The sequence below is a fragment of the Molossus molossus genome, unplaced genomic scaffold, assembly GCF_014108415.1.
Source record: "Molossus molossus isolate mMolMol1 unplaced genomic scaffold, mMolMol1.p scaffold_m16_p_9, whole genome shotgun sequence".
Classification (NCBI taxonomy): Eukaryota; Metazoa; Chordata; class Mammalia; order Chiroptera; family Molossidae; genus Molossus; species Molossus molossus.
Genome location: NW_023425403.1, coordinates 81,178,895 through 81,193,634, shown reverse-complemented (window position 1 = coordinate 81,193,634; position 14,740 = coordinate 81,178,895). Strand labels below are relative to the sequence as shown.

General features: G+C 36.2%; 1 protein-coding gene across 1 annotated transcript in view; it reads left to right on the top strand.

The window, feature by feature from the left end:
* The window catches only part of PCDH17 (protocadherin 17), a 94,358-nt gene extending 83,433 nt beyond the window's left edge, over window positions 1-10,925 (top strand). The window contains exon 4 of the mRNA XM_036250141.1: window positions 10,008-10,925. Coding sequence (XP_036106034.1) covers window positions 10,008-10,690 — 683 coding nt within the window. The 3' untranslated portion in view covers window positions 10,691-10,925. The remainder of the gene's footprint in view (window positions 1-10,007) is intronic.
* The last annotated feature ends 3,815 nt before the right edge of the window (window positions 10,926-14,740 follow it).

Genomic DNA, 14,740 nt, shown 5'->3' with positions numbered 1-14,740 from the left:
TACAGAGGCAGCTAACTAAAACAAGATACATTTGACAGGAAATGTAGTAGAACAAAACAGAACGAAAGGAAAAGTCTAGGAGAGAAGAAACAAATCTGCAGATGCTGAGGTGTAGTTTTTCAAGATACTATTTTCCATAATTTAAAATTACAAAGAAGTGATTATTTAAATATAGGCTTTAATTTTAATAATAATGTGACTGCTTTAACAAGTTTCCTTGACCTCCATGTTTCAGGTGTATATATGTCAGGCAGAATTTATTTTATTTAAAATGGTACATATATTACCTAAAGAACTTTGGATTTTTATGTAAACATGGTATTTAAAAGACCGATCTGACGCTACTGCTATGTATATGTCAGTTGAGACTGGCATTACAACCACATATGAATGGTTTTGAAATGAGTCATTTGTAAGGGGTTGTCATTTCTGTTATAGATTACCGATAGTATATAATACCTTTTTAATTTAATGTTTTTTATTACATCAATTATAGCATATTGTTCAAACTCAGAAGAATGGATATTTTGCTCTGTGGACTCAAGGAATGGAGCATGAAATAACATCCATGGTATCAGTGTCTTGATCCTTAAGGGCTATTAAGATCTCAACGAGAGGCAAACACACAAAAAAATGCTAAGAGTTAGGAAACAGTGTTAAAATATATAATTCAGTGGGGGAAATGATGGCATTATCTTCATCCAAAACAGAAATGCTTAATTTGGAGAAAATGTTCAGGACTTTTCTTTAATTATTTATTCTTCTCGATATTCAGAATCAACTTTGAAAGATTTCTGAGATTCAATATCTACCTTATTTGTGGCCATTCTCTGTGCCTTATAAGAGTATTTATTATCCTCTTTATCCTAGATACCTAAGAGGATCGTCTTTCTCTCAGATTTTCCCTCTTCTGGCTTTCTGAAAGAATTCTTTAATCTTTCACATATGTGATCATATGCATTCTTATGGTTGGTTAATAATAATAACAAATTTGAGCCCTGGCAGGTTTGGCTCAGTGGTTAGAGTGTCGGCCTGCAGAGCAGAGAGTCCTGGGTTCGGTTCCTGCTAAGGGCACGTACCTCGGTTGTGGTTTGTCCCTGGCCCCGGTTGGGGTTGTGCAGGTGGCAACCAGTCGATGTGTCTCTGTCACATTGATGTTTCTCTCTGTCTCTTTCTCCCTTTCTCCCTCCCACTCTATCTGAAGATAAATGCAAAATGTCCTCAGGTGAGAATGAAAAAAAATAATAATAACAACAAATTTGAGGAAGAAGGATAAATTAGATGTGGGAAGAAGATATCTTTTCCTAATGCAAAATTATAAAATGGAAGATTTATACTGTTAATTTAAAAATAACAGTTGGATAAACATACATTAAAAATGTTCTGTGGTTCAAGCGTTATCTGATGAAATGCAAGCAGAATGAGGTCAGAATGACTAATCCTGTAAATCATGCCATGGCCTATTGTGCTCTGTTGGAGATATCTTCGTTTGGGGCCCAAACTCTAGAAATATCTATTCAGAAATAATGATTTGAACACTACTTGACCTGTGGCTCATCCTAGTTTTGTATGTTCATAAATGTTGTCTAGTACCTTCCCCATCAAGTACCTAAATGTTTCAAGAATTTTCTGAAACATGCAATAAACTGCTCAAATAACTGTATGAGTGCTCCACTGTCTACTACATTAACTCTGGTCTTTTATTTAGAGTTTTTGTAAATTTTGTCTTGTAAATCTTAGTCAATTTCCCTTACATTTATTATTTTATATTTTGGCATTGCAACATATGTCCTATGACATATAAATCTTTTTTTATTATTATTATTACCCTGAGAAATGTACGTCTCTGTGTAGTGATTGTTTCACTTTCTAATCCCTTCACCTGGATCACCCTCTTCCTGCGCTCCACTATCTGTTGAAACCCTGATTATCCTTTGAATTACAGATCAAACATCACCTCTTGTACAAAGCCTTTTGTAATATCACAGACTACATTCTTTTGTGTTTTCTCAGTGATAAAATGTAATTTATCATGATTTATTTCCCCCTTGCTGGTTTAAAAGCTTTTTTCTTTAAAAAAAACAACAACAAATTTTTCCCCTTTATTGATTTTAGAGAGAGAGGAAGGGAAAGGGAGAGAGAGAGAGAGAGAAAGAGAGAGAGAGAGAGAGAGAGAGAGAAATGGATGAGAGAGAACATTGATTGGCTGTCTCCTGCATGCCCCTCAATGGGGATCGGGCCCACAACCTGGGCATGTGCCCTGACTGGGAATTGAACCGGGGACCTCTTGGTGCATGGGTCCACGCTCAACCACTGAGCCACACCGGCCAGGCTCAAAGCTTTTTTTCTAGTTTCCAAAGTGTAAACTCCTCGGTGAAAAGATATAATCTTACAGATTGGAGGGATTTAGAGGTGTATAGACATAGGTTCATTTACCACAGACCTTTACTTGACACAACACCTGTTCTACCGTATTCTGTTCAAGATGTCTTTCCTTGAAAAGTGCCTTGTGAATGATTGAGTATAACTTCTTTAAACTAACTGCCAAATTGCACACATCGAATGCCCCTACTGAATTTGAGCTGTCTTTACTCTGGCCGGGCATTTGAGCTGTATTATTTTTACTTGAGAGGCTCTTGGAGAGCCCTTTCCCCAAAAACAAAACAAAAACTTGCTGCAGTAGAATAGCGGTGAGCTTCAGAGCCAGTTCTCCTCGGGGTACCTGTTAAGAGCAATGGCCCTTTATCTGGGCCTTCATTCCCAAGCATCTGCTGCCGCCCCAGGTGATGGCAGCAACTACAGTATGGGACTGGGGGAGGCGGGCAGCTACATTAATCTCAGAGCCGTGTGCCATGGGACATAATTATATTTGTGCCGTAGATTCCCAATGCAGGGTTTAAATTCTCCTTTTTTAAAAAAATATTTTTATTTCTGGTACTGTCACATCAAATTTCCTGTCATTTTGTTTTCATTCCTTAACACTGTTTCCATTTAATTCAAGTTTTTTTTAAATCTCAGAGCATTATCTATATATATATGCCCAAAAGCTCACTTGAGTAGACATATTGTGTCCAAAAGGTCCCAAACACTGAACTCCATCCCTGAAGGTGTACAGCTGCACTCCATAGTAAGTGCAAATGTGCCAAGCCCCCAACTGCCCAGCTGCAATCGGATGCCGTTGAATATGATACAGGCCAGCGGTTTCTGGTGTCTGCGTGCAGCCGTGGCGATGCATTCAGAAGCCTTGCGCGACGCAGGTGCACGCTAGAGGATTAGTACTTCAAAGCTGCGCTGTTTGACTATTGATAGTATTATAATAACTTCCTCTTCAACATGTGCTCTCGACCTATCAAAAGCAGATAGAAGGGCATCTCACAACTGAGGTAAAATCTGGAAGCCAGATTTACAGTGCATCCACTTGAAAATACATACGTTGCGATCGTAGCATTTTTGTTATGTGTATTGTGTTTCTAAATTCTGATATCTTATGGCCAATTGTTAGAAAAGAATGTAAGTTTCTGGAGTCCTATGTATAGTGTTGCATCATGATATCCGTGCCAGTGGGAAATGGCATCCTCATAAAATGAGCAAATGAGCTTATCGTAACAAAATGCTTGATTTCCCTCACATTAAGAAATAAAAGAAGCAAAAACACACCCCCATGTGTGTAATTTTGGATCAGTTACTTGATTAGTAAAACAACATAGATCCCTGAGCACAAGTAAGAAACAGGAAATACAATGTGACAGATGAAACACCACTTTGCTAAAAAAAAAAAAAAAAAAAAAAAAGTCTCAGAAGTGACTTTTTCCTTTACCTTTCCTACCCTTTTCTTCCCTGCATAAGGGATACAACCAAGCTTATTAAAAATTGTGCTAAAATTAAGGCTGGCAGTCATGTGAACACTAGTGGGGGGGGAGGAAGCATGTGATAAAACTGTAATATTAGAATACTTTTTTTTAAAATTCTGCCACAGTGAAAAAAAAAAAAAGGTTAACTTTCCGTCACTGTCTCTAGAAATAATACTGAAAGTGAAAAATTCTACCCTTCTCATAGACAGAGTGAAATCCAGTTTATTTTTAACTAATATGCTAGTAAATGGGACATAGAAATCATAAATGGAAATGATTTGAATGAAAATAGATTGTGCCATTTTTATGGAATGACTCACCCTATTATAACACATGTAAGGGGTTAATAGGATGGTAAAAGGTAATAGTTAAATAATAATCAACATCACCAAAAAGGAAAGAACTGTTAGAAAAGTGTCAGTCACAAGATGTTGCAAATTACATCAACCTACTGAAAAATGTATTAGACATTTGTTGGACTGTATTCTGATGAGGTTTCAATTTAGAATTCATACTTTTTCTCTACTGCGTTAGAATATATTTGGGTAAATTATAGTTTGTTGTGCTTGTGGAGAAGTGTGTGTGCTTCATGTGTGAAATCTGTGTGTGTGTGTGTGTGTGTGTGTGTGTGTGTGTGTGCTGAAGAAGAAAAAGACAGTAAAAGTGAACTGTTGTTACACCATTAGAACCCTTTAGTAGGAAGATGGTATAAATGAAATGCCACTCTAAGTTGTTGACTCACCTGTTTGCTGGTAGATAATCTGCGATGGCTGCCTCGTTTACATTCTGTAGGGTTAATTTCCAGAACACTTGTGTCAGCCATAAATAGAGATGTTTTCTGCTCCTGCTTTTCCAGACAGCTAATTAGGTGTTATGAAAGCTTATGTTAGTGAAAAACAGGTAAATTTGAAATAAAAGAGAAAAATGAGCACAAATAAAAAATGGACTTCCATTTATAGAGTTGCCTACTTGGAAACAACTCTAATTTTAAGATGCTGTTAGAAACAGTAACAACCACAACAACACTAACAAAGGAGCACTATTCTTATTTAAAGCTATTTACAAAGCAGAAATGAAATCATTCTGTGAACAGTTGTTAAGCAGGGAGAATGTTCAGATGTCCTTCCTCCATGGCGCAGCCCTTTGGAATGTGCTCACTGATTCCCTGACTTACAGATTTTGGTCTTCACATTTCTAAGACACAGTGATTTCCTCATTATAACAAATTAAATCAGATGCAAATCTGAAATTCTAATGCTAGAAACTCTATGCATGTTTTCAGATGTACAAATAATGTGGGCTCCCAAGGCAGCAAGCAAGTTTGAAACTAAGGGGAGGAAATCCTTTTATGTTTTTTAATATTTCCCTAAGTGGTAACAAATTAGTAGCCAAGTATCTCTCTTTGGGTGATGTGGGTTAGTGTTTCCAAGACCGGGAAAATAAACTTAACTTCTAATGTGTGATAAATTCTCGCCTGGGAGTGAGGCAGAATAGAATAAAGACATAAATTTACTTTGAAGTAAGAAATTTTATGGACTGGTTTCTCCACGTGTTTCTTTTGCAGTGAACACCCCAGAGTCCTAATATGCAAGGATTCGTCCCCTGACTTTTCCCCAAATAACTATCTTTAACAGAGGCTCCCTTAATCTTTGTTCATCTTTGCTGGTTTAAATAATGTTTTGACTTCCAATTTTAAATTTATAGATAGCAATTTTTGGCATCTTTGAAATGTCAATGTGTTCCTATGATATAGTGATATCACAGAGTTAAAATCACCCTGTAAACATTAACTATGGTAATCTGTTTGGAAGATTGCTAAAATCCAATAATTTAAGAATAGATAATTTGATGTTTTGCCTAAACACTTTTTTCTTTCATGCGTGTAACATCCACAATGACAGTTCTTTTGAAGATGTATTTGGCACAAAATGATTACTTACCTACTTTGTCTAAGATTAACTTGTTAAATTGCTTAGTCTACGTGAAAAAAGCGAGAGCTTTCAGATATGTCAGCCGATGTCTAAATCAATTTGCATTGTATAAAATTCTAAAATCAGAGGTAGTCAAGTTGTTGGTCCAATCATAGATTTTAAATAAAAAGATACACACACACACACACACATGCACATATCCATTATATATGTAATGTTTTATATATAAATATTTTAATATATGTTTTATATACATTTATGTTATCCCTCATATTATGAATACATAACATTCTTATATGTTTTATTGAGTCACCTGTACTTCACTTATATCAATTACTGATGGTTAATTTTCAAGAATTGGCTATGTATTTGAGTTTTTAAATTTTGTCTAAAGTATATGCTGGAGAAAGCTGTATTTTATCACACACACCTACAAATAAATTCTGTGTGTGTGTGTGTATGTGTGGTTTATGGTACAGCTGAACTGTAAGTACTGTAGCCATTTGATTGACTTTATATCATTTGAAAAAATATGATATAAATTAAGATGCAAAATTGAACTAATTAGGGTGACAGTATTTAGATCCCACCCTATGGGGGCTTGTGTAATAGTCAGAGGGGCTACATATGAGTATAGACAATGATTTTTTAATACTAAACAAGTATTAAAATATATCTGATTGCCACATGATCCTTCAGGCAATCATACATTTAAAAAATTAGACGTTGTAAACTTTCCCCATAGGCAGAACTGTCCAGATTTCAAGCTGTTGGACTTCAGAATTGTTTTCTCTTTGCAATATAAACATGCTTACTTCTCAGTTATTCTCATCTGCATACCAGTTGGATTATGCTATCTTTCTGGCAGAGGGTGCATTCTGTTGAAGGGTAATCCTGTTACACTGAGGGAAGGATAAAAATAAAGGTAAATAATTTCTTTATAATCCCAAATTGGTTTGCAGACAAAAGTAAATCTTGGACCAATTATATTTGCTTTGATTTCTTCTGTCCAGAGTCTCTAAATTTGTTTTCTAATACAAATATATATATTTTTTTCTGATACACAAATTTATACAAATAGTGGCAGTCTTTATAATTTTCTTTTAAATTTTTTCTATAGCTTATCATTCAACATATCTATTTTAGATCCATTTTCTCTAAGATACAAAAGTTCATCGACTTTAGTAGCTCTTGGACTTGAGAAAACACTCCACACTATTATTCTTTATTATATACACTTGGGTTATTGAGGGAGTTTTGAAAATATATAATAAAAGATACACATGAGAGAAATCCTCCTAATACAGCTTCCTTGCTTCCCTCCTTCTCCGCCTCTCTCCCTTCACTTAGTTTTTTTCTTCCCTCTTTTCTTCCTCCCTCCCCCCCTTCCTTCCTTCCTTCCTCCCTCCCCCCTTCCTTCCTTCCTTCCTTCCTTCCTTCCTTCCTTCCTTCCTTCCTTCCTTCCTTCCTTCCTTCCTTCTTTTTCCCACTATATACTGCCTATGTCTCTTATGTACCTACCTACTTACCCATTTTTTAATGTTACTTCAAAAGTAATTTCACTCTCATAAATTCTTATTTGACCCTTGGCAGTTACTGTTCACTTCATGCTCATAGTTTCTGCTGCTTGTACAAGAGCATCCATTCTATTTTCTTCGCTGCCTATGGATTGCTGCCATCACAATTGCAGTCTAATTGCCAGGTGAACAGCTTATAATGTATCACTATCAATACTCCAAATTTGCTTCCTAGCATGTGACATAAAGGATCCAAGTAAAACGCTGCAGATTTTCAGCAGGAAACTACAAACAATCATTTCACGTTGATGGTTTCAAATTCAAGGTCGATTTGCACTTTCATATATCTGCATTATTCTATCACTTTCACTCTCTTTTAACATTCACATTGAATTTATTCGGCGCGAGGCTATCCAAATGGCTGAAACTGAAGGCCAGTCAAGCTTGGAATATAAAACTGTGTCATTGTGTTTCAATGAGTGCATATCAGTTGTAATTTTTTTTTTTTATCCTCACCTGAGGACATTTCTCCATTTTTTGTTCAGATAGAGTGGGAGGGAGAGAGAGAGAGAGAAACATCGATGTGAAAGGGACACATTGAGTGGCTGCCACCTGCATGACCCAACCAGGGTCAGGGACAAACTGCAACCAGGGTACATGCCCCCAGCGGGAATTGAACCCGGGTCTCTCTGGACTGCAGGTTGACGCTCTACCGCTGAGCCAAACCAGCCAGGGCGGTAAATGAATTTTTTACAGATTTACACTGTAAAAGATCCAAGAGTATCATGAAGCAAAATAGATAGTAATGTTTTCTATTGTATTTTTGAAGGAAAAAAATTGATTGAGTGAAATGGTACCTTTTTTTCCTAACACTTATTGACATAGATATAATGGTAATTGTTATGCTTCCCATTCAGAATAGGTAAAGAAAATAGATACCAAATATTGAACTTTACAGGATATTCTTTTTTAAAAATATGTCTACTCTACTTTTAATCTACACAGGAAGGCGCTTTAGAAAATTTCATTGCCTTGATTTTTCTGCTTCTGTTCGTGTTCATTTGTCTAACAATTTTCAAGTCATACAATATTTGAATGTCTGGGTAAAATTCAGTTAGAGATTACATTTCAGCATTCTTGCCTGCATTACCTAATAAACAACATATTTCATTTACTCACAGGTAAATATATTTTTTAAAACATGACAAAACTAAAGTATAGGCAGGCTACTTAAATACTCTTTAAATATTTCACAAGTGTGAATGACATGCGGCGTGAAATATCACCGTATTTTTGTTCTGTCAAGAAACCAAACTTTCTAGAAAATGTTAATCTCATTGAAAATTATTTTATCCTAAAACCTTCTGAGATAAATCAAGTTGTGGTTTATTAATTTTTTTTCTATTCCGGAGAGGAAATTATTTATGTGTTTTAAATTTGAACTCATGTTATTTATGACTTTGAAAAGTAACTGTGTAAATGTATCAATGCTGTTAAATTTGCTGCTTCCTGCTTTGAATATCTTTCATGTGAGCATTTTTCTTCTTGTACATGACAGTATAAATTTGTGAGGATCCTCTTGCATCAATTAAATGTCAATCCCAAGGGTTCCTAAATCTATAGGGAATTCTATTTCCATCACAAAGAAGTAAATTGTAAATATCCCGTCTTGGAAAAAACAAAACAAAACAAAACAAAAAACGTTTCTGGTTTTAAAAGGATCATTTAACATTAAGGGGAACAGCTATTTGTAGATGAACAGGACAACTAAAAAGAGGTGGTTCAGCCTTATAGTTTAAAATACTGGGGTCATGGGGGTATGCAGATGTTGTCACAAGGAAGGCATTTTCTTTCATATTTTCTTGTTCAACATCTTTAAAATAAGGATAATTAAAGAATGTTTTATATAGATTCTCTATGTGCCTATTGGCAAAAGAGAAGCAAAAATTCTCACAGAAAATGTGATCATTTAGAATAGGAAATTGTGATTTGTCATTCATGGAACTATATCTGTTAGCTAAATCTGTTTGTACCCACTTACATCAACAACAAATATCTAACATGAAGAAAACTGATTACGTGATCCATACCCATATCTAATAAAATAGGAATGTGTATTTTTTGACAAGCTTATTCATAACACATTCTGATAGAAAATTCCATTGGTACTCTCAGTAGGAAAAAATAGGCTTTTAAAGGAAACCTTTTATTTTACGACTGTCGCTAAAATAACAATTACAAACAAAATAGGGATAAAACATTTTTTTAAGGAGCTTAGGACTTGTTACAGAAGTTTGCATTCCAGTTTTTGCCCTGTTGTTTGATATGAAAAAATTAATCCTGGTAATCCTTTTTGAAGTCAACTGTTTCCAGGATGGGTTATGCAGAACAAAGACTAACAGATATCCCCAGGAAATTAGTTTACAGTGATGTTCTATTCTACTGAGAATGATTCTCCAATGGCCACTTTTTCTTCTTCCCGGGCTATGGGAATTTGTTAATACCTAGAGAATAAATTTAAATAAAACCATTGTCTCAACCAGCGGGTTTATGCAACCATCCTGAAATGTTTTAATTATTGTTTTCCTTTCCTTTTTAATTAAGAGACCAGAGGTCAAGCAAGCCCACTGAGAGCTGAGCACAGTCTTGGTGGAAATGGAAAGGCAGCCCTAATGATCGGATTTGCTGTTTTCTCTCTCGTTCTACAGAACCAGAAGAGTGTGTTAATTGCACAGACGAATGCCGAGTGCTTGGTCATTCTGACAGGTGTTGGATGCCACAGTTCCCTGCAGCCAATCAGGCTGAAAACGCAGATTACCGCACAAATCTCTTTGTACCCACAGTTGAAGCTAATGTTGAGACTGAGACTTATGAAACTGTGAATCCCACTGGGAAAAAGACTTTTTGTACATTTGGAAAAGACAAGCGAGAGCACACTATTCTCATTGCCAATGTTAAACCTTATTTAAAAGCCAAACGTGCCCTGAGCCCTCTTCTCCAAGAGGTCCCCTCAGCATCAAGCAGCCCAACCAAGGCGTGCGTGGAGCCCTGCACCTCAACGAAAGGCTCTCAGGATGGCTGTGAAGCTAAACCAGGCGCCCTGGCCGAAGCAAGCAGCCAGTACTTGCCCACTGACAGTCAGTATCTGTCACCCAGTAAGCAACCCAGAGACCCTCCCTTCATGGCGTCCGATCAGATGGCAAGGGTCTTCGCAGATGTGCATTCTAGAGCCAGCCGCGATTCCAGCGAGATGGGGGCTGTCCTTGAGCAGCTCGACCACCCCAACAGGGATCTGGGCAGAGAGTCGGTGGATGCGGAGGAAGTTGTGAGAGAAATCGACAAGCTTTTGCAGGACTGCCGGGGAAATGACCCTGTGGCTGTGAGAAAGTGAGGGGGTGTGGGGGAGCATTGGCATTTTCTTGTCTCTTCTGTTGAGTTAAAAATGATCCCTCCTGGTGACAACCTGGTTTATAGAGACGAAGAGAGACCAATGCTGCTTTAAGGCTTTTCGTGAACATCTGAAGTGCCCACAAGTATGTTCTTTTCACTGCTATTTCTTTTACAGAGATAACTGGTTTTGTTTTGAACAGACTTATATTAGGACAGAATTAATGATGCGCAAAGAGGAAAGAAACACAAAGAAGAGAAAGGAGAGAAGAAAAAGGAGGATGAGGAGGCGAGTTACCTTGTGACAATCTGTTAGGAAGGTATGCGGTGCGAGAATGGAAGTATTTCTGATCACTCTAAGACTGTCCTCCGTGATTTATGCTGACTTCACTGTTTACCTATAAACCCCATACAGAGCAGGGTCGTAATTTGTGATCTGTGGTGGATTTCTAGCGATCATCACAGGCTTCTACTGAAAGTCCCGAAAAGACCTTGCAGTAGTCCAAGCTACACCAAACATTAACACATATTTGTGGTAAGCATTTCTGTATAAAGTTACCTGCCACACATATAAACACAAAGAACATTCCATATCATTAGTTGAAAAAATTTTTGAAAAATACTTGGTCATTTGTAAGACACCTCATGTCGTATAAAAGTTAAGTGTAAAAAGATAGTCCATTTTGTCCTGCACACACATAGACTAACTCACTTTATTAAAGAAAAAGAAAATTTAAAGTTTTAAAAATGCCTCTTCAGCATTTTAGTGTCCACCAAACATATAAATAATGATGGATATGTTTTTAATTTGACCTAAGAAGGTTCTGAAAAATAGTTAACATTGAGTAATACTATTCAGAGAAAATTAACATGATTAATGTGTTTTACTCATTTGTGGACACTAAAATAGCTCAGGAAACTGAAAATGTCTTAGACATACACAAATCACATGACCATTTATATGTGCAAATGTAAGAAGATTCAATGTGTTTACATCAAATGACATATTTTTATTGATTTATTGCAGATTCAGTGCATATGAGCCAAATTGTTGAGTGTATAAGAGCTATATTGTGTATTTTATTAAATTAATATATAGTTGTGTTGCAAAAATATTTGGGCTTATATTGTAAATGGCAAGTGTTGCCTCGGTAGCTGTCGAACTCTATGAGTTTTGTTTTTTCCTGCTTCCTTTTCCCCATGGAGTGTGGGAAGCAGTGCCTCAGAGCAAAGTCTCTTGTTTAATGTATAGTCTACCAAGTACTACAGTACATAATCTGTTCAAAATGTGTTTGAGTGAGCCGATGGAGCTATCTGAAAGGTCAAAAACTACATCTGTCAGTCATGGTTATGTGCAAGTCCTTGTAGAAGCTTTGATTAAAGTCATGCTAAATCACAAGAATTACATTTGTACCAATACCTGAAATTTCTTCATGTTTTCTCAATAGCCTACAGTTTCTGCCTCTGTAGATATCATACTGTTGATTGGTTCTCAAAAGTATCTTATGTGGTTCAAGATGTGTGTATCCATTTATTTCCAAACCATGACAAATGCTTTCATGCATGTGTGATATCAGCCCTGGTTATTTGCATTGTGTAGTGTTTTTCAAGAGATCTGCGTCTTAACAGAATGTTTTTCATTTTTCTCAATGTTCTTCTGCCTCCTTTCTTGGTGTCCTTTAAGAACAATACACCTTCTTTTCCTTCGTTGGGTTGGACCTTTTTCTTGTGTCATTTAGCAAGTTTCAAACTTACTTCCACGTGAGGCAAGGAGACCTCAAATTTCAGGAATTGGGAAAAATAAGATTAGCACTTGCAGAAGTAGCAGCAGATGGGAAAATGCTTTGATTGACGTTTTCCTTCAGTGTTAAAAATTTTTGGCATTTTATAGCTTCATGACAAACAGCTTCCAGCCCATACCTTAGAAAATGTGGTGCTGAGTTAAATAAAGTCTGTTTGTGCGCTGGAGCAGAAAAATGCATTATTTGCAAACTGGTGGAGAATTCTGTGCCTTCTTTCCTGGCCACAAAGCCAGTGTAGAAACAGGATAAATGTCATAAAATCCTTATATTAACAAAAACAAGAGCAAAAACAAACATTGAACTGAAATAAGTTTTGTCATTTTAAACCTCAACAAATTCAACTGAAAATATTTCCGTCAAATGCTGTCAAGATTTTAGAATGTACCTCGTTTGCAAAACTGCTTTGAAAGGAAGAGTGGACCACTCCCATCAGCCTTATTCTCTCGAGAACTGTATTTGGTTCCTAGTAACAGCCTTTCCAAAGCTCTACTCTTGGTTTTTATCATTTGTAAATGTTTAAATTAGAAAAGAAGGGATCTTGGACATGTGAAACCTAATTGACTCTCTATATTTTGGACAATTTATGTATCTGAAATGTGTTGTCTCTGTTATATGATGTCATTTTTTTTTTTTTCTTTTTTGCAGGGAGACCATAGGTTGATTTAGCTTGATAGCAGAAATTTGATGGATGTCCATTTAGTCTTACCACTCTCTCACTAGACAGATAGCCACTTAGTAAAATCTAAGGCAGTATGTAAATGAAATCAACAAGGAGAGTAGGGTTTATTTTTAAAACATTCTTAACTTTGAGTAACCAGTTGTTCAATTTAGTATATGTGTCTGAAGACATTAAAACACTATAAGATTTTAAGAATTGGTTTTGCCAATGTGTGAGGGATTTACCTTTAGGCTCTCTGTCACCAGTGATTTACTAGTGTTAGCTGTTTAACACGTTATCTGTATTTAGTAGTGATTATTTATTTACAAGTTGGTGGTAAATCAGCGGTCAGGACTCAAAGCTTTTATAGTTGAGTTGAGGGACTCACGCTTTTATTCATTTGGCTGGCAACTGCCTTTATCACAGACCTCTGGTGCTTGACTTCCAAGGAAGTCTATGAGATGCCAAAACACCCTTTTTGGGAGCAACTTGCTCTAAGGGGTGATACGTGATCAAACAGTGATGTTTCAGGGGGTTGCAGCATAATTCTGATTGTGAAAAAAAAATTGTCTTAATTCATATCCTCCATTTACTAACCCTTCAAAAAAGAAACCCCACACATTCAAAATAAATAATTTGATGATACCTTTTTTTAGGTCCTTAAATAACTGAAGTCAAGCACAGAATAAGAATTTATAGAAATTTTCCTAAGAAAGTCAAAGTTTTAAAAACTGTTTACTGATGAACTAAAAAAAAAAAATCAATAACAAAACAGTCTTTTCATTACATGTTAATGATGAAAGATCTTTCCATCAAAGTTAAAAGTAGTAAGAATCAGTGTTAGTTATACCTATACCAAAGTAAACATTAAAGAGACATTTCACACAATTTTAAACAATGCTTTTATATTATTTCTTAACCTGACACACTTACCCTTATTACAGGCAATATGCAAAGATTGGCTCACTACTCCATATGTTAACTGAATTCCTAGTTGGGAAACCGACTTGTTTTGTTTTCCGAAATTAGCTGAGATCTTGTAAAACATGGCTTCCCTTTAAAAGGCCTAGGCACTGCTTGATTTAAAAATGACACCGTGGAAATAAAGTCATGTACTAATAGAGCAGAATGCTTTATTAGAACCAGGTTAAACACTGTTTGTTGCCTAATGGAGTAGAAGTTGCTGAGGTCAGCAGGTAAACTGAGGTCTGGCATAATAATGCCCACTCATTATTGTCCAATTATATAATTTTATTTTGACAACAGACAGCATTCATCAGAGCACTAATTCAAATGACAGTTTTGGCTATCAACGTGTGTTGTTTTGAAATGTAATTGAATGAGACCTGATTAAAGTCTGACTTTCCTGGCCCCAGTGTTTTGCAGGTTGGCTATTCTCATATATCAACTCCATCACACCCTAAGGTTCTTAGCTGCACCATGTGATTGGTGAACAAGGACAACACAAATAAAAGCAGCATACATTGTATGGACTTATCTCAATGCTATTGTTTAATGGCTGTGTTTAATGTGACCTATCTGGAAAATGAGGACTCCGAATAAAAAGCTATTACTAATAGTGGCATTGCATTTC